Consider the following 26,680-nt stretch of genomic DNA (forward strand, 5'->3'; position numbering starts at 1 on the left):
TATGTCTGCAATGTTGCCTTCTGGTAGTTCAATCCCCTCAGTTCTGACTACCTTCCCTCTCTTTGTTACCATCCGACTACACTTCTCCAGTCCGAACGACATTCCAGTGTCATTGCTGTATAGCCTGGTAGTGTGGATCAGTGAATCGATGTCTCGTTCACTCTTGGCATACAGCTTGATGTCATCCATGTACAGGAGGTGGCTGACAACTACTCCGTTCCGTAGTCGGTATCCGTAGCCAGTCTTGTTAATGATCTCACTGAGGGGGTTCAGGCCTATGCAGAACAGCAGTGGGGACAGAGCATCTCCTTGGTAGATCCCGCACTTGATGGTGACTTGTGCTATGGGCTTGGAGTTGGCCTCTAGTGTTGTACGCCACATCCCCATTGAGTTCCTGATGAAGGCTCTTAGGGTCCCATTGATCTTGTACAATTCTAGGCATTCCAGTATCCAGCTGTGGGGCATTGAGTCATAGGCCTTCTTGTAATCAATCCAGGCAGTGCACAGGTTGGTCAGTCTGGTCTTGCAGTCTCGGCTGACTGTTCTGTCTACCAGTAGCTGGTGTTTTGCGCCTCTGGTATTCTTGCCAATTCCTTTCTGTGTCCCGCTCATGTATTGACCCATGTGCCTGTTCATCTTAGCCGATATGATGCCTGAAAGGAGCTTCCATGTAGTACTGAGGCAGGTTATTGGTCGGTAGTTGGAGGGGACCGGTCCCTTCTTGGGGTCCTTGGGGATCAGGACCGTCCGACCTTCGGTTAGCCATTCCGGGTGTCTCTCGTTAACTAGCAGCTGGTTCATTTGTGCTGCCAGACGCTCATGGAGTGCAGTCAGCTTCTTCAGGCAGTAGGCGTGAACCATGTCGGGCCCTGGTGCTGTCCAACTCTTCATACTGGAGACCCTTTCTTGGATATCTGCCACTGTGATGGTTACTGGACCCTGTTCAGGGAGGTCGCTATGGTCTGCCCTCAGATCCACTAGCCACTGAGCATTGCCGTTATGGGTTGCGTCCTTCTCCCATATGCTCTTCCAGTATTGCTCCGTCTCCAGCCTTGGTGGTGCTGTTCTCTTATTGTTCCCTTGCCACTGAGAGTACACCTTTGCTGGTTCTGTGGAGAACAGCTGGTTTATTCTCCTGCCTTCTATCTCTCTGGTGTACCTCCTCAAGCGGCTGGCCAAGGCTGTGAGTCTTTGCTTGGCAGTTTCCAAGGCCTCAGGTATGGACAGTTTGCTGTATTTCTTATGCACCTTCTTTGCCGCACCTTTCTGCAACTCCGTTAGTTGGCTAACCTCCCTCCATGCTACTTTGATCTTGCCCTCTAGCCTCCTTCTCCATGGAGGGTACTGCCCCTTGTGGCTGTTCAACTTGTAGCCAAGCATCTCACTGTTTCAACACAATGTTGTGTAGCAACCTCTGCTGTAGATTCCAGGGCTGTCTAATTGGCCTGTGGTTCTCCATATAATATAACCACCACCTACTACGATCTGAAAGAAACATCATGACACAAGAAGGCATTGCCTTGAGACCACCAACAGTCTGCATTGCTGCATTGGTGTCTTTGGGGGTTGATGTTCAACCTGTCGATTTAGACCCGAAATAGCCACAATGAAGTGAACCCTAATACGAAATTTGCAGCTGTCACTGTCAGTTTTCATAGTAACTGAAGGCATCGGCTTAACTTTGTGCTGAACATTGGGGGGGGGGGGGGGGGGGGGTGTCAAGCTCTCTGTCTAAATGAATGAATAAATCTATTCCCAGAGGATTAAACATGCAACTATTTTGCTGATAATAATTGAAATGAGTAAAGAAAATCCTATTTATGCTAGATAATTCATAATTGTATTGGGGGGGGGGGGGGGGGGGGGGTATATCGGTTGGGTCTGATTATTTGGGGGGGGGGGGAGGGGGGGAGTCTAACCCCCTTGGAAATTATGCCCCTGGCTGAAGGGGCACGCTGAATTCTACATTCTACCTCTCACTAAATGAGGAAGGAGGCTGAGATTGTCCTTATTTGCAACAAGTGCAACACTAATGAACTCCTGCCTTGAAATTTGAAAACTATACAATACATCTATACAAGAAGAGCTGTTGTGTTTGAGTATGCCTGCTCCTGAACTGGGGCAAATATAAACCAGCTGTCCAATAATGTAAGAATTCACATGCCTCTCGTCTGCAGAAGCAAGAATGTAACCATAATGGTGCATGTAATGCATGTCGATGCAAACTATTTTAAAATGGTGTAGGTGTCCATGTTTTAGGAATAAGGAAGTGATTTTCTCCAGATGTGATATGACTTACTGCCTCAGAGCCTGAGCCTTCAGAGAATCTGTGACAAACTCCATTGAACTTTGAGGGCCATTACCTTAATTGGAGAATGTATCCTTTGGAGAGTGTGGTTAACAACCAAGGATCAGAGACCAAGACCTCCCAGCTGAGGTGTTGCAGAAAGAAGAGGATGGGATTGTCAAGGGGGCCGGAGGCCTGTACAAAACTGGACCCAAGTGCGGGACGAAGTGCGGAAGCAGGATAGTTGAACTAAAGTAGTGGTTTTACTTACAAAGGCCAAGGACAACAAGGAGAGACAAACATAGGAACTTGACGTGGCCTGATATATAATATAGGGCTTGGTGGGGGGAACACTAGTGGAGGAACAAAACCAAGAACCTTGCCTTAACACACAATACAGTACAGGGCAGGTGATCCTAGCACAGCAGCCGGAGACACGTTACTTAAACGGAGACTGAAGTGGTGCTCACGGAGTGTATTAGAGGGAGAGAGAGAGGAAAGGAATTAGTGGGTGCATGGGTTGGTCCTGGAGCTATAGTTATTGCTGGAATGGAGTGGCTTACTTGGCCAGGATGAGGCTGAGGCTAAGGAGGAAGGCAGAGATCCGAGTGGATGGGTTTGTGTCCAGAGTCTAGCAGGTAAACCGAAGTGATGATGTCGTAGTATAGCAGGTGAGTTGAGCTAGGAGAAAAGACAACAAGGTAAACGTATAAGGATCTTGGATCTTGAGCTTAGCATTAGAGCCTGTTACTAACTTGGGTGAGTTGATGAACTGGTGGCGAGGTGGTAGTGAAGTTGGCCATAAATACCCTCAATTGACTGTCCAGGATTAATCGCAGGTGCACTGCCCAGGTGAGAGGATGGTAGGCCCGCCCTAAGGTGGTTACAGGAGGCAGGGATCCACACCGGCCACACCCAGCTGCTCACACGGTCAATGACAGTACCCCCCTTCAAGGAATGCCTCCCAGCAGCTGGTTAGCCTCGACGCAACCTGTAACAATCAGAAACAAGAGAGCTGACAAGAATGAAAGACCTGGGGACCCAGGCGTGCTCTTCAGGGCCATGCCCCTCCCAATTCACCAGGTACTGTCGCAACTGACCATGCCAGCGGACGTCCAGGATCCTTCGGACTGTACAGGCCGGATGACCCTCAACAAGCTGGGTGGATAGAGGGGGGTCGGCCGGCGAGCACAACGGACTCGTGAGCTCTGGCTTTACTCAGGAAAAGTGGAAGGTAGGACGGATCTTTATGGCAGCAGGAAGTTTCAGTTTGAGTGTGGATGGAGGGATGACTGTGTCTACCTCATAGGGTCCAATGAAACGGGGTACAAGCTTGCCAGTCACAGACCTGAGAGGTACGTCCCTGGTGGAAAGCCATACCTTTTGTCCAGGTGTGTACCTGGGTGCCGGTGTGCGGAGGGCCGCGTAGTACCGCTGGTGGGCAACTGCTTTCTGTAACATTTCCCTCATTCTACGACAGATGTTGCAGCAGCGTCTTAAGTGGTGTTGCACGGAGGGCACAGGCGAGGTCTGCCTCATCCTCAGGAAACAGGGGTGGTTGATAGCCAAGGGATACCTCAAAAGGTGACAGACCAGTAGAGGAGGAAATATGTGCATTGTTTGCATACTCCACCCAGGGGAGAAGGCAGCCCGGTTTGTGAGTGGCGACACAACAGATTCCAGTTCTTAATTTAAATGTTCAGTCTGGCCGTTGGTGGCCATTGGTGATGTCTGGAACTTAGGTTTACACGGGCTCCAAGGGCTGTGCAGAATGAATTCCATACCTGAGACACAAACTGCGGCCCCCAGTCAGAAGTGATCTCGGACAGGATTCCATGGAGCCTGAATACATGGTCTACCATGAGCTGGGCTGTCTCAGCAGCTGAGGGGAGTTTTTCCAGGGCCACGAAGTGAGCTGACTTGGAGAATCTGTCAATGATAGAGAGGATTACTGATTTCCCAGATGAGGCCAGTAAACCGGTGACAAATTCTAATGCTATGTGAGACCAGGGATGTGAGGGTAAAGTTAAGGGTTTGAGGAGGCCTGCTGTGTCGAGGTTTTGCTGTGGGCACAGGTGGAGCAGGCAGCAACATACTCCTTTACATCCTTTTCTAAGGTCCTCCACCAAAATGGCGTTTTATTAGCAAGATGGTTCTACAACACCCCAGGGAACTGCTGAGAACTTAGCAGTGTGGACCCATCTCAGAACCGCAGCCCGAACTGCCGAGGGGACATACATGCGACCCAGGGGACCAGACCCCAGATCAGGCTCATCTTGCAGAGCCTGCTGGATGGTCTCGTTAATCTCCCAGGTTTCATGGCTAACAACTCCCGGTCTCCTACATTATAGTTTTGCTCCGAGAGAGAGAGAGAGAAGAGAGAGAGGCAAGAGAAAAAGGTGCATGCCTGTAACTTGGCTTTAGGACCTGAATATTGTGACAAAACAGCCCCAATCCCTGAATCTGAAGCATCTACCTCTATGATGAAAGGCATAGTGGAGTTTGGATGAATAGGGTCTGAGGTGAGCAGATGTTCCAGTCTTTTGAAATTGGCCTCAGCCTCTGGGTTCCAGAGAAAAGGTTGTTTGGTGGAGGTGAGAGTGGTGAGGGGTGCAGATACATGGCTATATTTTCATATGAAGCGGTGATAGAAATGGGCTAATTCAAGAAAGCGTTTGAGGTGTTTACAGGACGTTGGGGTAGGCCATTCCGCCATGGCTTGGATCTTGGCGGGGTCTGTCTTCACCTGCCCTTCTGCAAGAACATAACCAAGAAAAGTCACTGAGAGGGAGTGAAATTCACGCTTTTTAGCTTTAACCTAGAGTCTGTTTTTCAGCAGGCGCTGTAGGACGGCTTGGACGTGAACTTGGTGTTCCTCTCTATTCCTGGAAAAGATCAAGATGTCATCCAGATAGACAAGTACAAATTAGTTTAGAAAGTCTCTTAGTACATCATTGATCAGAGCTTGGAATACTTATGGTGTATTTGTGAGTCCAAAAGGCATGACTAAATATTCAAAATGGCCCAGTGGTGTGTTAAAGGCTTTCTTCCATTCTTTCTTCTCCCGGATGCGGATTAGATGGTAAGCATTGCAGAGATCTAGTTTTGTGAAAATGGTGGAACTGATTAGCGGGAGGGGTTTTTGTTTTTTATGGTTATTTCATTGAGGCCCCTGTAATCTATGCATGGCCTAAGGGTCTTATCCTTCTTTTCAACGAAGAAAAGTGTGTGGTGCCTCTGTGTTGCTGATCACCTTGTCAGATACACATTTTCAAAGACGCACATATTGTGGTCTTCCTGTCAGGTAATTAACAATCCAGGACACGAGAGGCATCCACCTGCGTCGTTGTCAGCTTATCACCAAGCAGGGTCAGCCTGATGGTGTTGAATGCACTGGAAGTTGAAAAACATGACTCTCACAGTGCTCGCTAGCTGGTCCAGATGGGCGTAGACACAATTGAGCAGGTAGATGATGGCATCCTGCGGTATGAGGCAGCGCTGGTAAGCAAACTGAAGAGAATCCTTATGTGGCCTCACAATAGGTCGGAACTGGTCAAGAATGAGTCTTTCCAGGGTCTTCATGATGTCAGTGCCACAGGCCTGTAATCCTGGGGGCCACTGGGACGTGGTGTCTTTGGTACACGAAAGAGGTATAATGTCTCTGCAGACTCAGACTCAGTACCCAGTCTTTGGGTGTCTTATTTCAAGATGTTCAAAATGCAGGCTGCAAAGAGACTTGACAAAGGTGGCCCAACTGAAAGCAGGATCACAGAGGGTTTCTGAGCAATGGGTGTGTGGGGTGAAAAGTGTTGCAACACAATGGTTTAGTTGAAGGAATGTGGCATAAGTCAGAAAACTGTTACCTGACTTTGTTCACTTGCACACTACTTTCCAATCCTGTTGGGCTCCAGGGTAAAACATCTTTCTATCCATAACAACATCTTTCCATTGCAGCACGGTGGCACGGTGGTTAGCACTGTTGCCGCACAGCAAAAAGGTCCTGAGTTCAATTCCACCATCAGGCCGGGGTCTTTCTGTGTGGAGTTTGCATGTTCTCCCCGTGTTTGCGTGGGTTCTCTCCGGGTACTCCGGCTTCCTCCCACTGTCCAAAGACGTGCAGCTTGTGGGGATAGGTTAATTGGATAATCCAAATTGCCACTAGGTGTGAATGTGCGAATGAATGTGAGTGCGAATGGTTGTCTGTCTCTGTGTGTTGGCCCTGTGACAGACTGGCGACCTGTCCAGGGTGTACCCCGCCTCTCGCCCTATGACAGCTGGGATAGGCTCCAGCGCCCCCCGCGACCCTGAAAAGGATAAGCGGAAGCGAATGGATGGATGGATGAACAATGGATAACCAGTATTGCACACTTTCTTTGTCAGTCAGCATAAAATAAATTGAACCATGTTTTACTTCATTTAACTAAAAATTGACCGACCGTGTTGTAGAGCAAAGGCTTTGTTTTTCACTGTCTTGACTCGAGCTGAAGGATAACCTATCCCTTAAATTTGAGATAATAGGGAGAGTCAGTAGCACACTGCTGTAAAGAATGAGTAAGTTGGATTCGTAACACCAGATAAAACGAAAGCTACAGAGCAACAATTACAAAAAGGGAATGTAACATAGTTATCATGTATTATGTTCTTTGTGTTTTAAAAAAAGGAAACAAAAAAAACATGACTATTCATCAAACTGCTAAATACTAAAGTGGCATTGTTGTAAAAATGTTTGCATTCCATTATTACTCTTTTCTAGCACGTGTTATATTTTATAAGAACGATTTTTACTCTTTAAGTGTGATAAATAAAACAAACGTTCTGAAATTTTGGTGGAACTGATCTACCGTGCCCTTTAACAAGTATTATCCAGAGTCCCGATTTTGTAGTTTTTTTGTATATTTGTCATACTTTATGTTTCAGATCATCAAACAGTTTTTACCCCGCAGTGGTAAAAAGGTTAATGGAATATTGTCATCACCCTACTGGACACTCAGCTGTGTGAACGGGATAACTTGAGAATGAGGGAATGTAGGAATTTTAAATTGACACCATGAATGCATTTACTAAAAATCTCAGACAAGTTTGTATCTTGGTGAATGGAGATCAGGTGATCAGAGGTCAGGTTTTCTGAAATCTAGTCAACACCATAACTCGGGAAAGGTCACCTAGGATTTTCAAATTGATGCCATAGGTCTATCTCTTAAAAGAGGTCTAGTTTTCTAACAATACACAGTTTTTAAATTATCTTTCATTTATCAAGCTGTCCACACCTGCCCTTGTTAAATCACGAAATAACTATTATCAATCACATTTTTGGGAAGGCTGAGTTTAGTTTATCTGATTACTGTCAGACCTGTGCAATCAAATAATCACTTAATTAGAACCTATGTGACAAAGTGAAGTAGACTAAAAGATCTCACAAAGTATATAATATCATGCCACAATCTAAAAAAATGAAAGTGACTGGGCAAAAACAGCAACCATGGGAGAGTTCCAATGTGAAAAAAGCAACATTTTTGTCAAATTTGAGTGGCATTACATCTGGCATAAAATTAACATAGTATTTCATGAAAAGAAGATTATACAAACAGCCAAACATTGTGCTGGTAGTTTGATGGTACCTGGGACCTGGATGTCTTGATGTAATTGATGAAAACACGAGTTGTGCTCTCTGCTGTCTGGCCATCAGTTCATTTCTCGAAGATCAAGTGCACTCAGGTTATGCAGGATGACACCAGAAGGTCCACCTCTGAATGACTCAAAAACAAAAATAAAGCTGTTGGAGCGGCCTCCACTGTCAAGACTTAAGTCAGATTTAGATGCTTTGGCATGGCCTTAAACAGCCTGTTCGTGCTCACAAACCCTGCAGTGTGGCTGAATTAAAATAATTTTGGAAAGAAAAACAGGCCACAGGGATGTGCAAGAATGATCGCTATTCATCACAAATACATGATTGCAGTTCTTGCTGCCAACCAGTTATAAGGTTGTGCCACTTTCTTACATGAGGCCTGGTGGTTTGGATAGCTTTTTCCCCCCGTAACATGTTTACTTGGGTTATTTTTATTTTGTCGAATATTAGAATTTGTTTGATCTGAAACTTTTAAGTTGAACAAATATGCAAAAAATTAAGAAATTGGGAAGGGGGCGAATACTTGTAACTGTATGTATCTGCACTACAAAAGTAGTGCCCTGGTTTCAGATGTATACATTTTCTCTCTCTCAGCTCAGTTCAGTGTGTTTTCTTATTGTATGGATGTATTCTTGTAATGTCATGATAGTGATGTATTAAGTCACTGTAAAGTGTTGCATATTCCTTCTTTTTCTTTCCCATTCCATCGTTCAAAGCAGCATTCTCACCCAGACAGAGCAGTCGGCCTCAGCTATGCCATTTTATTACTACAACAGAAAGCAGTAACCAACCAAAGAGCTGAAATCCAGTCCTGACTCTAAAATGCTGCAGTGTAGGGACCAGCCCACCATGAACTGTTGTCACTGCCTACTGCTCATCCAAAAGTGTGTGTGTGTGTGTGTGTGCGTGTGTGTTTGTGTGTGTGTGTGTTTGTGCGTGTGTGCGTGTGTGTTTTCCATGGCCATACATTCTTCACTAACTGAAAGAAAACACAACAATATTACCGCCTCCTCTTTTAATACTTCATTCTCCATCTTCTTGTGTGTCTCTCCCTTTCCTATATGTTGTCTGCTTTTGTTTCCTCTGGTGTGACTTTTTTCTGCGTACGTGTGTCTGTTTATATGAATGTGTGTGTGCATTTATGTATGTGCTTGATCATGCCTGTGTTATTGTGTGTACATTTGTGCATACCTCTGTATGTGCTTGTGAAAATGTGTGTCCGTATGTACATGTGTGTAACCTGTATATGGGCGTGTGCGGTGTGTGCGTGTGTGTGTGTGTGTTTCTTTTCTCTGGCCAGGTGAGAAGGTCATGCAGGATGATGAGTTCACTTGTGACCTTTTCCGCTTCCTGCAGCTGCTCTGTGAAGGACACAACTCAGGTGTGCATAAGTTCTCTACAGTGAATTTCACAGGAAAATGGCTAAACATTTTAATTTGTGAAAATTTACCAGTACTCTCACAAAAACATTTTCACTGTTTATGGCTAGATCGTTAATGGGTTGAACCATGTTTTAAAAGAATAGTAGATACCTTAATGCTTAATGTGATTTTATATATGTGAATTACTGCTGGTTATTATGGATGGACTTGTAGTAGAACCAACTGTGATTTCTAAGACATAGCATGGAGCAAAGTATGACATAGATTTGAACTGTGAGACATACTGTATTTATTCAGTTGAACACATTCCACGCAGAATTTTATGGTATCTTATTTCAGACTTTCAGAACTACTTGAGGACTCAAACGGGAAACAACACAACCGTTAACATCATTATCTCCACTGTTGACTACCTTCTAAGAGTTCAGGTCAGCTTCTTTTACCCACTACTGACAAACATTTCTCATACAGTTTAGACTAAAATAAAAAAGAGGGAATACTGACCACTTTCCTAAAGAACAACACCCTCACTCTGGCCTGCAAAGGCAAAATGCAGTAACGATCCATCTCATCAGCACACTTTCTGCACTCACTGCCATAGAACTGAACCACACAGCTAAAGTCACAGAAAGACGGGTAAAGCTTTTGAAATACAGCAAACTGTGAATGTGTCTGCCTTTTATGTCTCCATTTCATTGAATTGGAAGGTCTTTCTTTAAGGTTCAGTGAGTTCATCTGATTTTGAGAAAGAATGTTTAGATGGTGTAAATGGTCATTACAAAAAAAAATACATGTTAAACAATATTTTGGTAGCTGTTTTGATGATATGTTATGAGGGTTAATGCCAATAAGTGACTTTTATAACTTGTGCTTAGATAGCAGCTCAGCTGATAACATACTGCAAACAAGTTTTTTAGCTAAAAATGTTTTAATCAATATTATTATTATGATTTCCTTTTATTTCTCTTTTGAATACTACTGCTACTACTTTGCCACAAATCAAAATCAAAATAGCCCTCTCATGTTTCTTCTTATCCTCCTGCTTCATTCTCCTCCAGGAGTCCATCAGTGATTTCTACTGGTATTATTCTGGGAAAGATGTGATTGATGAGCAGGGCCAGCGGAATTTCTCCAAGGCAATAAATGTGGCCAAGCAGGTTTTCAATACCCTCACTGAGTACATCCAGGTAAGGGCATACAATACAGTCATCAGTGTTAAAATGAACATGAAACATTACATGTATAAAGGCTAATTTCAGTGATGGTCAAAAATTGTCATACATTTAACGTTTTTCTTGCTGGATTTAAGAAATAAGTGTTTAGAGCCTGTTTAGCGCCATCTTGTGCCAGTACAAAACATGACGTCACTTGGTTGGTTTAATGCTAATAGGCTTATCTCCGTTTCTGTTAGCTAATTAGTGACAAAACTCATACCTCAGAAACATTAAAACGATAAAGCAGCCAAAGGGGATCACTTTACCTTGGTTTTAAAGCTGGAGTACCTCAAGGCTCCATACTTAGACCACTTTTATTTTCTTTACATTTTAATTACTAACCCAATGTCTGTCATAACATCAATACCCAGCTGTATGCAGATAATTCTGTTATTTTTACACAGACAAAGGCCGATATGGAAGTTTATAAAAAAACTCATATAGAAACTGTTTTGCTAATTGGCCCTTTTCCTTCCATCATTGTCACAGACTTCAGAAGTACTTCTGAAAAATGGCCTTTTGGCTAATTCATATTTACATTCATATGTTCATCTTAATATGCACAGTCCCATTTAAGCAAATACATTTAAAACAATTAAATGCATACACGTAGTCATTCATGTCCACTTTAAATCACTACTATACAGTCATGTTATAGGTACTAAGTCATAGAGTTTATAGTTTGTTTCTATTTTAGTTTTTTACTGTAGTGACAGCTGTTGCTTAATTAGAAGTAAAAAAATTGGAAAACAAGCAGACTGATAAACCTGCAATGATCTTCCCAGCATTGGGGCAGTAATGGGACCCAGTGATCTGTAATATTATGTCCAATAAAATGGACAGTTTTAAAGTCACATTCATTTCGTGAAAAAGCTTCATTTGAGTCATTTTCTGAGGTTGTATCTGTAAAATACATTCACACTTATTAATGCTTTTCTAGGGTCCATGCACCGGCAACCAGCAGAGTTTAGCCCATAGTCGACTGTGGGATGCTGTGGTTGGCTTTCTACATGTTTTTGCTCACATGCAGATGAAATTGTCTCAGGTACGTAAATTTAGTGATGGGTGTCTGCAGACTCAGGCTCTGAGATAATGATCAATGCCACTAGACATAACACAGTTGGCAACTTGTGGATTATTTTTCCCAAGAATCATTTTCATTATATTCTATAAAAAACAAAGATCACTCATAAATATCTCTGATTCTCAAAAAAATCGCGAGACACTACCAATATCTGTGCTTCAGGGTATTATTGGCCAGTGATGTGAGTCTAATGTGATAGGCATTATATCTGAACGAAGTCTACCAGTCAGTCACAAGTTTAGGGTCATCTGTTCTTTCAGTTAAGAACTCTTAAAAATCAGAATAAATTATGTCTCCCTTTAGTTTTAGAACATGTTTTCCTGGAACTTCAAGGCTGGTAGTTTTGCTGGTATGTTGGTTCCTTATTAGCGTAGACTGAGATCCATAACCAGAGCTCTCTTAGCTCTTTCAGCTATTTCCTTTCTTATCTCAGGTGTCCGTGTTTTTTCATGCCAGCCCCATAGCTTTAGCTCTACATGCCTAATCTAAACATCTAAATGTGCTTTATATCAAATTGCTTATAAATAATTACAACTATATCTTCAGTACAATGGTTGATCATCATTGCAGAACCCATTTATATGTGGAGGAGTTTATAACAAGATATATGTTACCATTTTAAAAGAAGAAGAATTATTCATTTCACTAAGTAAGTTTTTAAAAAAGTTGCACTTTGCCAAAATAGCTTTACTGACCAAATTCACCCAACAGCACAAAAGCATTAAACTGATATGTATAGTGCCTGCTGAGTTGAATCATGGTGAAGTGTACCAAAATTTGGGGCCAAAGACAGGAAACATATACATCTTAGCACTTCATGTTAGACTTTTGACTGACCACTGTCATTCCATCACACTCTTTGTTACTTTTTAACACATCATGAGCACATGTGGCTGCTGAATTCTTTAAACATTTTATGTTATTTTAATTTATTTTGCCTCAGGACTCCAGTCAGATCGAGTTACTGAAGGAACTGATGGATCTGCAGAAAGACATGGTGGTTATGCTGCTGTCTATGTTAGAGGGTAGGTTTGCTTTAACAAATCATCATGAAAGAAATCATAGAAATACAGGTTTGGGTATTGAAATTCATTATCTCAGGTGTCTCAGAGGTTAGCGGTGTCACGGTGTTGCAGAAGTGCAGTTCTACAACATTTCCTACAAAATGATCGTCCTCCCAAAACTAGTTTAAGTGAGGGAACATTGCCGTTAAGGGCATTACAAGTTACATTTTGCTACAGTACCTTGTGAATAAATACACTGAACATCTCTGTGAAGCTTGTCTTCTTTGTGAAATTGAATTTCTTCTGTATGTTGCCACAAAAAACAAGGTAACTAGTTCTGTGTTGTTGTTGTTTTCTTTTCTTTCTTTTTTAGTTCTACCACAGTGGTTTTAGGGAACAGAGTGAAGAAACTACAAATGTGTGGTGGTCTTAGTGTATTCTTAGGTTGCAAATGTGCTGTTTTGTCCTGCCAGGTAATGTGGTGAATGGGACCATTGGAAAGCAGATGGTGGATATGTTGGTTGAGTCCTCCAACAATGTAGAGATGATCCTTAAGTTCTTCGACATGTTCCTCAAACTGAAGGACCTGACCTCCTCAGATGGGTTCAAGGAATATGACCCTGACGGAAAAGGCAAGGCTCTGAAAACATGTGGACAAAAGAACTGTGTCAGAGGAGGTTTAAAACTCTGCAGCTTGAATCAGTTATTGATTCCTCGCACCTCAGCACTCGGTGATCCCTGCTCTGCAACTTTATGTCACTGCAACTGTCACTTTGTGGCTGACTTGCTGTGGCTTCCACTTTACATTATTACCACTTATAGCCGATCACGCAATCAAGCATGGGAAGAAATTTCAGATACTGATTTGTCGAAATGGTAGTATTCAATTGCATTACCATGCTCAAATTCAGGTAATTCTTTAGAATGACCCATTCTTTCAGTATTGTTTGTAAAGCCAGACTGCATGCCAAGGTGCTTGATTTTATACACTGTGACAATGTGACAGAAAACACCTGAATTCAAAGACTGAGAGGTGGAAGCCAGTCCATGTAATTTATTTTTCTATAAGTTGTTGTGGAATTACATCATTTGAATCCAGGAAGATTTCCAAGTTTATAGATTTGTGTTTGACCTAACAGGTGTCATCTCCAAGAGGGACTTTCATAAAGCCATGGAGAGCCATAAACACTACACCCAGTCAGAGACGGAGTACCTGCTGTCATGTGCTGAAACTGATGAGAATGAACTTCTTGACTATGAAGAGTTTGTGGAGCGCTTTCATGAGCCAGCCAAGGTAAGTAATCAAAAAACACAAACTGATTACATTTTTGAGAGTTCTCACCAGGACTCAGGACTTTTATTGAATTTTCTGTTTGTTTTTTCTTTTTGTCTTCCCATACTTTGGAGTTGAGGATATTTAAAAATCAAGATGAGAGTGTAACTGATCATTTTATAGCTCTTGTTTTGAAACAAACACCCTTTTTAATACATCTAGTTTTTCAAAATATTATTGGGCAGTCAGTTAAAAGAACTGGGCAGCCTGCCCAAGTAGTCTTTTTTCACTAGCCGGGCCCACATCCTCAGTTTAGGTTTGACAGCGTTTTAGTAGGTAAAGGTGATGCTTGGACATGAATTGAGCTGTGGTTTGGGGAAGGCCTCGAAGGGGACTGGCGACGGCTCCCGGGTCTGGCAGATCGCCGTGTACTAAATAGAAGTGAAGTTAAAGAATTGAGAACAAGGAGGGAGGGTGGGGCACGTAAACGAGAATGAACGGTTTGCAGAACTGGGGGAACCTATATAGATGACAACCGGAAGGAGCGTGTTTGGGGGCGTGGTCCCGCTCCTGAAATTCCGATACATAATCTCCAATATAATAATAATAATAATAATAATAATAATGGATTGGATTTATATAGCGCTTTTCGGGGCCCTCAAAGCGCTTTACAATTCCACTATTCATTCACTCTCACATTCACACACTGGTGGAGGCAAGCTACAGTTGTAGCCACAGCTGCCCTGGGGCAGGCTGACAGAAGCGAGGCTGCCATATCGCACCATCGGCCCCTCTGACCACCACCAGTAGGCGGTAAGTGAAGTGTCTTGCCCAAGGACACAACAACCGAGACTGTCCGAGCTGGGGCTCAAACCGGCAACCTTCCGGTTACAAGACAAACTGCCAACTCTTTGAGCCACGATCGCCAATAAGTTGGCTTCACTCAGTATCTTCTGTTTCCATTTTCCTTTTTCTTGTTTAGTCATTATTTGTTAGCATCTTTAAGTTGGTTTTGCTTCATTTGCTTGTTTTCTGTGTTGCACACTCTCAATCCAATCCTGGTATATTTGGTCAGCTATTACATTTAAGGTGGAGTACAAGTACAAATTTACAAATGCTCCTGGTTGAGATTCAGCAAATTACAGAGAAGCACTTCATATTTACCCAGAAATTACTGCATAATAGAGAAGATATGGATAGAAGTGTTTCATTCAAAACTGAAAAATCCCATGAAAAATTGATTTTCAAATTCACAGGACATTGGCTTCAACGTGGCGGTTTTGCTGACCAACCTGTCAGAGCACATGCCTCATGACACCCGGCTGCAGACTTTCCTGGAGTTGGCAGAAAGTGTCCTCAATTACTTCCAACCATACCTAGGCCGTATCGAGATTATGGGAAGTGCAAAGCGGATCGAGAGGGTCTACTTTGAGATCAGCGAGTCCAGTCGTACACAGTGGGAAAAACCTCAGGTAAATACAGCGAATACATCAGAAACTATGACATTTGTCCTTTTAGTGTAGTATGTCACTACCAATGCCAAAGTTTGTATTTTTATCCTAGGTAAAGGAATCCAAGCGTCAGTTCATCTTTGATGTGGTGAATGAAGGAGGGGAGAAAGAGAAGATGGAGCTGTTTGTGAATTTCTGTGAGGACACCATATTTGAAATGCAGCTGGCGGCTCAGATGTCTGACGCTGGTGAGCGCTTGTCGATAAAAGAGGAGAGCGAGCGTGAGAAGCCAGATGAGGAGAACCCCGATGTGGGGTTCTTTTCTGTCACCACTGTCTACATGGCACTGCTAGCACTTCGATATAACATCATGCTGCTAATAAAGGTGAGTTACACACTGAGCCTAGCTAACAGCTCACTCTGGGTGTATTTTGGAATATTCTAAAATAGTATTTGAACAGTTTTGAAAGTAATGCTTTCTGTTTTCAAAAGAACAGAGATAAGAAACTTGATTCCAATTTGAAAACTCTTAGATACATATATATATTTAAACCTTGAATTCAGCAAATGGCAGATCCTCTAAAGATGTGTGACACTGGATGGAAAAGATGTCTCCCACACAGTCAGATAAGCTCACCACGAAACATACAATGAGACAGAAACATAATTTTAAGTAGAAATACCATATATTGTCGTACGTTTGTATTGTTAAAATAATTATCTACTGTCAGGGCTCTGTGTGACGAGGATCCAAACGCAGGACTCGGAGACTGAATTGCAGCTGTAAACCTCAGCTTTTCTGCTGGCGACGAAACAAAACATGAACTGAACAATGAACACTGAGAACAGAAACACACAGGCACAACCTGAGGGTCCGACACGACAGAGAGCAAAGGCAAACACAAGGCTTATATACACAGGGGAGTAATCAGGGAATGGAAAACAGGAGGGAGAGGCAGCTGGGAGAGATTAGGGCTAACGAGACACACTGACATAAGACGTGGACCTTCACAATAAAACAGGAAATGGCAACACAAAGACGCAGACTCGACTCTGAACTACACCTGCAGGAAAAACGAGGACACCAAAACAAAACCTAAGAACTAAAGCCTTAACCAGAATAAACTGAAACATAGAATTCTAATAATAATCAATAAAGCACAAGAGAATCAGAAAATAATCTATAATGCAAAAATAAACCAAAACATAAGAAACTCAAAATGCTGGGTGAAAATGAGCCAGAACCGTGACATCTACACATTTACTGAATGATCACTTTCAACCCAAATTAGCCAAGCCATAGCTTCAATTACTTTTCTTTTACTTTTTTTTTTTACTAATGCCATATCAATATCATACATTTTCTAATATCATTGTCTTGTTAGAGTTTCATTCACTTCCCCCTCCCTCCTTCTTACATACATACATGCACACACAGCTTCCATCCTTGGACTAGCCACTTCATACAAAATCTGTTAGTAGATTGATTATATCTTCTGATTCATTGTATTGGTTAAACTTGATTATATTCTGATCAATATTAAGCCATTAAGCATGATTAACTATCAGCAAAATCACATGTAAATTTGGTGCTAAGACCGTTCACCGTCTCTCAGATGTAATAAGAGATAAGCCACGGGGACTTCAGTTTCTTTCAGTCTCACCTTTCTTGACAATGTCTACAGTAATACTACTGAACACACAGTTCACCAGTAACTTTGCTTTGGTTTCAGGTACTGTCCATGAAGAGCTTAAAGAAGCAAATGAAGAAGATAAAGAACATGACTGTGAAGGACATGGTAACCACCCTGGTCTCCACCTACTGGTCGGTGTTGTTGGGCCTCCTCCATGTGGCATTCAATGTGGCTCGAGGATTTTGCAGAATCTTCTACAACACTTTCATTGGAGAAAACCTGGTGGAGGGGGCCAAGACCATAAAGGTTATTATAGATTTTTTTTTAAATAACAAAATAAAGAGCAGTCTAGATAAAGTAACAGCTGTTTGCTAATAGCTAAAATGCCTCTGCCCCTAGGTGTCAGAGCTGTTGGCCAATATGCCAGACCCTACTCAGGACGAGGTACGCGGTGAGGGGGAGAACAGGGAGAAAAGATCTGATCACAGCTCCACCGGGGAAGACTTGGCTGACCTGACAGTCAATACCAGTGAGACAGAGCTGCTGTCAGACATTTTTGGTCTGGACTTAAGAAGGGAAGGGGGCCAGTACAAAATCACCCCCCATAACCCCAACGCCAGCTTTACTGAACTTCTCAACTCCCCGGTTCCCCTTCCAACTCCATCCACAGCACCCCAACCTGAAGTCAGATGGAGACATCAGGTGATTTCTTTCTTTCTTACTTTCTTTCATGACACAAGTGAGAGGCTCTGCTTTTTCCCCTCCACTTTTTTCTTTTCTCCTTTCTTTGCTTTTTACCCCTCAGCCGTGAGTATTCTTTCTTTTAAAGGTTTTGGTGACATATATCAGAGTCCAGGATTAATTGGACTAAATCTGTATTTCTACCTTTGAATATTCCAATGAAAGGATTTCACTGCTCTATGATATACCAGTGTTTAACAAGTCTGAATACCCAGGCATCGATGTCTCAGCATCCCTGCAGTCGGCTGTCAATCTCCCATATCTTTTATTAAAATAAATAAACTGCTTTGTAAGTGTAGTATTGGCCTTTGCCAACTGATTTCTGGCAGAGATTACAGTGATAACCTATGGTAGACAACCATGTATTACGTTTTCTATGATGCAGAGGGGCAGATCTAATAAACAGCATATTTGGGACCTCAGCCCTCGTATTTGGTGTTTGGGACATGGTGAAACAACATGTTTAAACAATCATCAACAAATACATTTTCATTTTATACATAGATGACTCTAATATCTGCAATTGGAATCTCCCAGATTTACAGTTGGACACTCCAATTTCTGGAAAAATGGTTAAAGTCTGTCGACTTTACATATTTCTGTTCTACTTTCTCCATCCGCTCAGAAACATGTGCTTTTAGCTAGTTTGATAGCCACTGAAATGTTAACTTCCACATGGTGGAAACTTTACTGCTCCCTTTCATGGAGGTTTATCTTGAGCTGTTTAAAATGGATCACAGCTCTCACAGCTGCTGATTTTGAATGGTAAAAGATAAGAATTTCATAATCAGCTAATGTGTCTGTGAGCTTTGATCAAATGATCGAATGTCTTAAGATTTTGATTCAGATGTTGCACAACTTCACTGACTCCTCTGACTAAATTCTGCCTATTTCAACATAGAAATACTGACGTTTTACAACAGTAACAGTACAAGCATGTCATCAGCCACAAAAGTGACCAAATGTGGCTGTGGATATTTGTCTAACTGTTCATTTTTCTGTTTCAGTCAAAGAGCTCTGCCTCAGAGGAGATGGAATCAAAACTAGAGAGTAAATGTGAACCTCAAAAAACATCTGAGTACGTAAAATATTTTTGGAACTGGATGTTTGAATTGCATAAATGCATGTGTGCATTTTCACTTATACATTTAGGACCTGATGGTGTTTTTTTTTTAGTGAAATAATCACATCAAACAGCATTAAAGAATGCTTTATAGCAGTGGTCCCCAACCTCCTGGCCACGGACCAGTACTGGTCCGTGAATCGTTTGGTACCGGGCCGCGAGAGTTGAGACTCGGGTGTTAAATTTACAGTTTTCAGGGTTTTTATTTATTTATTTTTTTTATCATTAACTCAGTTTCCCTGGGGCTTTTCCCGTGTGCTGTGAATAAATTTTCTTGTTTTTTTGGTACCGGTACAGGATTTATCCGCGACGCCTTAAAGGCCGATTCGTGAAAATATTGTCGGACATAAACCGGTCCGTGGCGCAAAAAAGATTGGGGACCGCTGCTTTATAGTGTATAACAAGCATTAGTCCATTCATTTTAAACTCCAAAAACCTAAAAAGACAGTAAACGAATAAAACCACAGTGAAACAGTAATGTCATTTTAAAAATATCTGTGTGTTGGCTTATGTTTTCAGAAGTGATGATGTAGAGAAACAAGAGAAACAGTCAAAGAACGAGACGATGAAACCAAAAATGAGGAGGCATCACACCTCAAAGTCTGACGAACCTGATGTTCAGGAGTCAGCTTTCTTAAAGAAGATCATTGCCTACCAGAGGAAACTGCTGGTATGGACAGCTTATTCTTTTTCTTTGTCTTCTTCTTATCATTATTATTATTCTTATTATTATACAACATCTCAATCCATAGCTTTAAAAAACACTTTTTTTGCTCATCTTTTGGTTTCTCCTACAGAACTACTTCGCCAGAAACTTTTACAACATGAGGATGTTGGCTCTGTTTGTTGCCTTTGCAATAAACTTTATCCTTCTGTTCTATAAGGTAACAGTACCAAGGATGTTCTTGTGATTACATTCTGCACATCTTCTTCTACAGAGTGTGGTGCTGCATGCAATGGTTTCAAATTAAACAGTGCAATTATTGAAGGCACATGATACAAGGGATTTTACTGCTTATGGACACTTGAAAATTTTTTTTGTTTTATGGGCCTTTGCAGTGGAAAGTCTTACGCTTGCCTGAGTTAGAGTAGGAGTGAGTGCATGTTTTAAAGAGCACTAATACACTCATTGTACTTCTCATTAATGAGTGTTCTTCTATTTGCGCTGAGTAAAATGAGAAAGTTGTTTGTTGTTGTTTATCCTGCAGTCTCAGTAGGGAAAACAGTGGTTGGAAACCATAGGAAGAACAAAATCATTGTAACCATTTACAATGAACTTACCAATTTATTGCCTCTGCAGTGAATTCTTTAAAGAAGAGACCAGGTCTGCAACCAGTTTCACTCTTCAAAGTGACTTTGCTACATCGACATGGCGGATAAAAAGGCAGTGAGATGGAGTGTGCCAGCTAGCAGTTTGGGATTTAATGGTTCTTGTTATTGAGGTTAGGCTAACTGATGATTCTGAATTGCACACACATGTGAATGTGAGTGCGAATGGTTGTCGCTCTATATGTGGTAGCTCTGTGATAGACTGGTGAACTGTCCAAGGTGTACCCTGCCTCTTTCCCTATGAATTCAATTCAATTCAATTTTATTTATATAGCGCCAAATCACAACAAAAGTCGCCCAAGGCGCTTCATAGGTACAGAGAAAAACCCAACAGTCATATGACCCCCTATGAGCAAGCACGTTGGCAACAGTGGGAAGGAAAAACTCCCTTTTAACAGGAAGAAACCTCCGGCAGAACCAGGCTCAGGGAGGGGCGGGGCCATCTGCTGTGATTGGTTGGGGTGAGAGAACGAAGACAGGATAAAGACATGCTGTGGAAGAGAGACAGAGGTTAATGACAGATATGATTTAATGCAGAGAGGTCTGTTAACACATAGTGAGTGAGAAAGGTGACTGGAAAGGAAAAACTCAATGCATCATGGGAATCCCCGGCAGCCTACGTCTATTGCAGCATAACTAAGGGAGGATTCAGGGTCACCTGGTCCAGCCCTAACTATATGCTTTAGCAAAAAGGAAAGTTTGAAGCCTAATCTTGAAAGTAGAGATAGTGTCTGTCTCCTGAATCCAAACTGGAAGCTGGTTCCACAGAAGAGGGGCCTGAAAACTGAAGGCTCTGCCTCCCATTCTACTTTTAAATACTCTAGGAACAACAAGTAGGCCTGCAGAGCGAGAGCGACGTGTAGGCTCCAGCCTTTTCAAGGGAAATCCAAGGGTTAGGAAAAAAAGTTTCATTGCTGTGCTAGATTACGAATAAGGACAAAACTGGTACAAACTTGTGCAAATGCAAATCACAAATCATTTAATATTCTGTTAATAATTAGTATGCCAGTACTACATTGTATGTTGCTTCAGAAGACTCAGACTCAGTCTTTGCTGTGTTTATAGCTTGGTTTAGAATCTTTAGTATAGAGCAGGGGTGGGCAACTCCAGGCCTCGAGGGCCGGTGTCCTACAGGTTTTAGATGTCACGGTGGGTCAGCACACCTGAATCAAAGGATTGGTTCATTACCAGGCCTCTGGAGAGCTTCAAGACATGCTGAGGAGGTCATTTAGCCATTTAAATCAGCTGTAATGGATCCAAGGACACATCTAAAACCTGCAGGACACTGGCCCTCGAGGTCTGGAGTTGCCCACCCCTGCTATAGAGCCTGAAGTTGGGGTTCAGAACAAATCAGTCATAAAAATTAAAACTAAATTTTGGACTAATAGCTGATACTGATGTTATTTTACTTTGTTTTCTTATTGTTTTATTTGCTTACATAACTAGACTAAAATTTTCCCTTCCAGGTTTCTACATCCTCATCAGTGACTGAGGAGAGGGAAGTTGTGCACACCAGCCATTCAGAGAGCAGCATTCAGTGGGATCCACTAGGTGGGGCAACTGTGGATGCAAAGGAAGAGGTGATGGATCAGACCAGCATGCCCCAGAAGCCTGTCACCGTTCGTTTTGTCCTGGAAGAGAGCAGTGGCTACATGGAGCCCATGTTACGGATCCTTGCTGTCCTGCACACGGTCATCTCCTTCTTCTGCATCATTGGATACTACTGTCTTAAGGTAGGATATTCACTGTGACATACAACAGAAATGAGTGCAAAATGTTAGAATCCGCAATGTAGTATTTGCCATTAACAACCACAGAGTTTGTTATTAAATCTTACGCCAGTCGGTCAAATTTGTGCAATGCCACACAACAAAGCTTTGGAAAGGTCTACGGGTAATCTACATTAAATTTATGGACAAAGATGTAGTCTGGTCATTTCAATAAAGGTCAATCCATTCTACCAAGATCAATGCAAATTATTAAATCACAAATGAGCAGACCTCTTGAGCAAGTTAACATAGTAGTAGTAACATACTTACTAAACTAATAGAGCAAGTACTCAGGCTTTACACCTGTGCATCTTTTTGGAAACAAAATGGCATGAAGCAGCTTTAGATGAATCGGTATGTTTGAAATAAAGGAATCCTGTGTGCCATCAGAGATTTATTCAGAAGGACTGCTTCATTACAATCAAGTCTGTCCTGTAAATCTGCAATACAGTAGGTAAAACAGTCAACCTGTAGGAGAACAGGACACATTATTTACCATCAGTTCACTTTAAATCTGTCTGAAGTTTTAATTATGGTCAAATCTCTGTGTAGAAATGTGAAACTGGACAAACTGACATGTATTTCAATATAAGGACAGTTACTAAGAGTTAAGAGTTTCAATCATTTACAGTTAGTCTTAAGTCTAGAACCCATTGACATCTGCATTTCTCCACTTTTTGTGTGCATTATATAGGTGCCACTGGTGATCTTTAAACGTGAAAAGGAGGTCGCTAGGAAGCTGGAATTTGATGGCCTTTATATAACAGAGCAGCCATCAGAAGATGACATCAAAGGACAGTGGGACAGACTGGTAATCAACACACAGTAAGTAGACCTCTGTCCCTACACGAGAGTGTGCATGTGTATATCAAATTGTTGTTTGTTATACAGACTATTTTCATTCACGAAAACAAGTGACTGCTGCATCTATAAAGAAATAGAAGATATAATTTGTAGACAGCCTATTAACCCTCAACCTTCTGCCATTTTTAACATACATCCAGTGGTGATTGGGGTCAGTGGGCACCCTGAGAATAATTTACTGCAAGAAATAAATATAATAGCATAATAATAATATTAATAATAATATTAGCAACCCATATTTATAGTCAATGAATTAATAGTCATTATTTAATCTCATCTAAAAAGAAGACTTTTATTATGTTTGCAAAGTTGCAATTAAATTGCATATTTTGGAAACAAAAATCAATACTTTTCTTTAATGCAACTTGCAGCTTTTATCCCAAATATACTCCATGTTATTCACAGCTTGTTTACCATAATTTGATTCTGATATCACCTAGTTTTCATTAAATTTAATCAAACGTTATTTGTGTTGTATTTATATATGAACCCAATTAGAGTAATTTTACCCCAGTATAAAATATTGGAAGTAAGCACAAAACCAATGAGGCCAAAGATCTAATCCTGCCAGTGTTTCCTGCATCAATCAGAATCAGTTACAACCCTTGCAGAGACCAACAATGCAATGTGAATCAACTCTCACCATGATTGTGCTGGAAATGACCAAAAACAATTACAGTTAAAAACACACTGTAAGCAGTTATAGCACGCAGTTTTCCTCATGCTTTGCTCAGGGAATGCTGGCATGTAATAGGAAGAGCAAACAGTTGCTACCTTCCTGTCTGTGTTTTCGTACTAAACTAAATCCCTTTTCAAGTAGATTTTCCAGTCAAACATTTGAGTCACATTAGTAAGTTTTCCTCAGTGACTGGACTAGGGCTTGGAAGGTTGCAACATCAGCTCTCCTTTTCATGTGTAACATGACCAGAGCTTCAGTCAGTCTCAGGTAGATTTGGCGACATCTGCAATGTTCTGATAACTTCCAGTCTTTAAAGTTTCTCATCCAGATCATGAATGCCATGATGGCCTCTGAGTTGTTATTCTTTAAAATGACGTAGTACAGTATACCTCTCTTTATACCGTGTGATACGTAGTATTCATGGCAGACAGTAACTGAATAAATTATTACGTTTATTACACCTGCATAGTTTGGGTGCTTTTGACTGAGGTCATTTCTATTTTTTTTAAAAAGCACCTTTCAAAGTGGAAACAATGATGTGGCATAATTAAGAACAAATTGATTGATAAAGTCATAGAAAATGAAATGCTTAAAAAAACAAACAAGAAATCACTTATAAGTTATGACAGAAAATTATACCTCTGAGGGCTGCGTCCTACCCAGTTGGTAGGATGGGGGTTAAGCACAGGTGCAGGCTGATTCTGTTAGAGGTTCAACCGATTTTCAACTGAATTATAGTTTTGAATTATCTTTCTTGTTGATCAGTTAGCATATAATTTTTGTTGGGGGAATAACCTGCACCCAACCTGGGTAAGGGACCAGACAAAGAGTGATTCAAAAACCCATGTGCAAACCACAGTTTGTCTATAACAAACACCATGTTCAAACACAAGTGTGTCCATATGTGCACGTGGCACCAGGATTCCTAGAACACAGGTTGATGATTGATTATGTAATCGTATCATCGGATCTGTGGACTCATGTTCTGGATACTCAGGTGAAGAGAGGTGTTGAGCTGTCAACTGATCATCACTTGGTAGTAAGTTCGATCAGGTGTCAGGCGAAGATGCTGAACATATCTGGGGCGCTTAAATGTAAAGTGAGGCTGCACTGGGGACACCTAGTCTGCAAGTACTTCAACTGCCACTTCCAGCAGACCTTTTACAGCATTTTGGGGGAGACTGGGGACATGGAGTCCGAATGGACCATGTTCAGGACCTCAATTGCTGAAGTCGCTCCACTAAACTGCAGCGGCAAGGGTGTTAGTGCCTGTGGTTGGTGCAATGTCATGGTGTTAACCCCTGAACCAGATAGTGGACACCGGAGGTGAAAGAAAGCATCAGGCTGAAGAAGAAGTCCCCTCGGGTTTGGTTAGCCTGTGGGACTTCTGAGGCAGCCAATAGGTACCAACAGCGAATGCGGCTCAGGCATTTGCAGAAGCAAAAACTTGGCGTGGGAGGAGTTCGGAGAGGCCATGCCGCAAATGACTTTCAGACTGCCTCGAAGAGATCCAGGCAAACCATCAGGCGACTCAGGAGGGGAAAGCGGTGCTCTACCTGCACTGTAGTGGGATTAAGGAGGTCCTGGAAGTATTCCTTCCACCGCCCAACAATATCCTCAGTCGAAGTCAGCAGCGCTGCACCTAATAGTGCAGGTGCAGCGCTGCTGACTTCCAAAGAAGCAGAGTCTGGGGACAAAGGGGACGACTCGTCCATCACCGGGGGTGAGGTCACAGAGGAAGTCAAGTGTTAAGTGTGCTCCAACTATAGGGGGATCACACTCCTCAGCCTCCCTGGTAAAGTCTATGCCGGGGTGAGGATAGAAGAGTCCATCCATTAGTCGATCCTTGGATACAGGAGGAACAATGTGATTTTCATCCTGGTGGCAGAATACTGGAAAAGCTCTTAACCTCTAAAGGATACTTGAGGGTGGATGGGAGTTTGCCTAACCAGTCTACATGTTTTTTGTGGACTTGGAGAAGGCCTTCAACCATCACCATCAGACTCATTCCCAGTGAGTGTTGGACTCCACCAGGGCTGCCCTTTGTCACTGATTCTATCCATAATTTTTATGGACAGAACTTCTAGGCATACCCAAGTGGTGGAAGGGTTCCACTTCCTCAGAATATTGTCTCTGCTTTTTGCAGATGATGTGGTTCAGTTGGCTTCATCAGGTGGTGGCTAGCAGCTCACAATGGAGCAGTTCACAACCAAATATGATGCGTCAGGAATTAGAATCAGCACCTCCAAGTCTGAGGCCATGGTGCTCAGCCGGAAAAGGCAGGAGTGCCCACTCTGGTTCTGGGACGAGTTTCTGCCCCATGTTAAGGAGTAACTCGGTGTCTTGTTCACGAGTGAGGGGAGAGGGGAGCAGGAGATTGACAGACTGCGGCTCCAGTGATGCGGATGCTGTACCGGTCTGTTGTGGTGAAGAAAGAACTGAGCGTAAATGCGAAAGAGAGAGTAACTGTTAGGTTTATATTGTGGATTGTCATTTATGCTTAGAAATATATAACAATATATTCTTAGAAGTATAAAATTGTTTGTAGATTGATAGAGGTTTGATCCTTAGTAGTCTGTAACGACTCTGTGTGCCTTTCAGAGTGTTCTGGCATACACACACATCTTAAGGTCATGAGAGAGGTCACACCTTCTCTTAGTGATTTATGGTATAGGAGGACACCTACTCTGTGTCTGGTTAAGTATAAGAGCCCTTTGTTTAGGTGGACCGCAGCGCTCCTAGCACCAGCTTGGGGAGTCTTCACAGGAACACACACACACACACACACACACACACACACACACACACACACACACACACACACACACACACACACACACTATGCACAGACTGGTACTCTTTGTTCACATGTATGCCTATGTAAGATGTCATATGTTAATGAACCTATGCATATTGATGTAACCACAATAAAAGGAGCGCTACAGGGAACCTGGCTGAGAGGCCGACGGAGGTCAAGTGGGCAGAACAACACTCGACTTCAGTCGGGCCTCCCTCGTGCACGAGTAACACAAAGAACTTTGGTGACTTGCGTCTTGATTTTGCTGTTGTAGTAGAATTGTCTCGTTCCAGCAGTGGGTCTGTGCCAGACAGACCCATCAGTAACTTTGTCCTTTGACTTTCAGATCTTTCCCCAATAACTACTGGGATAAATTTGTGAAGAGAAAGGTAAGTTTTGTTTTGTTTTGTTTTACTGGATAAA

The 26,680-nt window shown here is 42.2% G+C and overlaps 1 protein-coding gene across 6 annotated transcripts in view; it reads left to right on the forward strand.

Moving 5' to 3' along the window:
• The window catches only part of LOC147309048 (ryanodine receptor 2-like), a 319,734-nt gene that overhangs the window by 262,803 nt on the left and 30,251 nt on the right, over nt 1-26,680 (forward strand). For all 6 annotated transcript variants that reach the window (XM_086273380.1, XM_086273384.1, XM_086273382.1 and 3 more), the window contains 17 exons: nt 9,214-9,294; nt 9,635-9,723; nt 10,354-10,482; nt 11,450-11,554; nt 12,537-12,618; nt 13,071-13,229; nt 13,737-13,891; nt 15,127-15,342; nt 15,434-15,706; nt 17,055-17,261; nt 17,355-17,657; nt 18,704-18,774; nt 19,339-19,489; nt 19,617-19,703; nt 21,615-21,881; nt 22,612-22,742; nt 26,604-26,646. In XM_086273380.1, coding sequence (XP_086129506.1) covers nt 9,214-9,294; nt 9,635-9,723; nt 10,354-10,482; nt 11,450-11,554; nt 12,537-12,618; nt 13,071-13,229; nt 13,737-13,891; nt 15,127-15,342; nt 15,434-15,706; nt 17,055-17,261; nt 17,355-17,657; nt 18,704-18,774; nt 19,339-19,489; nt 19,617-19,703; nt 21,615-21,881; nt 22,612-22,742; nt 26,604-26,646 — 2,549 coding nt within the window. The remainder of the gene's footprint in view (nt 1-9,213; nt 9,295-9,634; nt 9,724-10,353; nt 10,483-11,449; nt 11,555-12,536; nt 12,619-13,070; nt 13,230-13,736; nt 13,892-15,126; nt 15,343-15,433; nt 15,707-17,054; nt 17,262-17,354; nt 17,658-18,703; nt 18,775-19,338; nt 19,490-19,616; nt 19,704-21,614; nt 21,882-22,611; nt 22,743-26,603; nt 26,647-26,680) is intronic.

This window comes from Aulonocara sp. 'chitande type north' Nkhata Bay, linkage group LG18, assembly GCF_057382095.1.
Source record: "Aulonocara sp. 'chitande type north' Nkhata Bay isolate Kocher_YH1m ecotype deep benthic linkage group LG18, A_spYH_male_GT1.1, whole genome shotgun sequence".
In the NCBI taxonomy this organism is placed as follows: domain Eukaryota; kingdom Metazoa; phylum Chordata; class Actinopteri; order Cichliformes; family Cichlidae; genus Aulonocara; species Aulonocara sp. 'chitande type north' Nkhata Bay.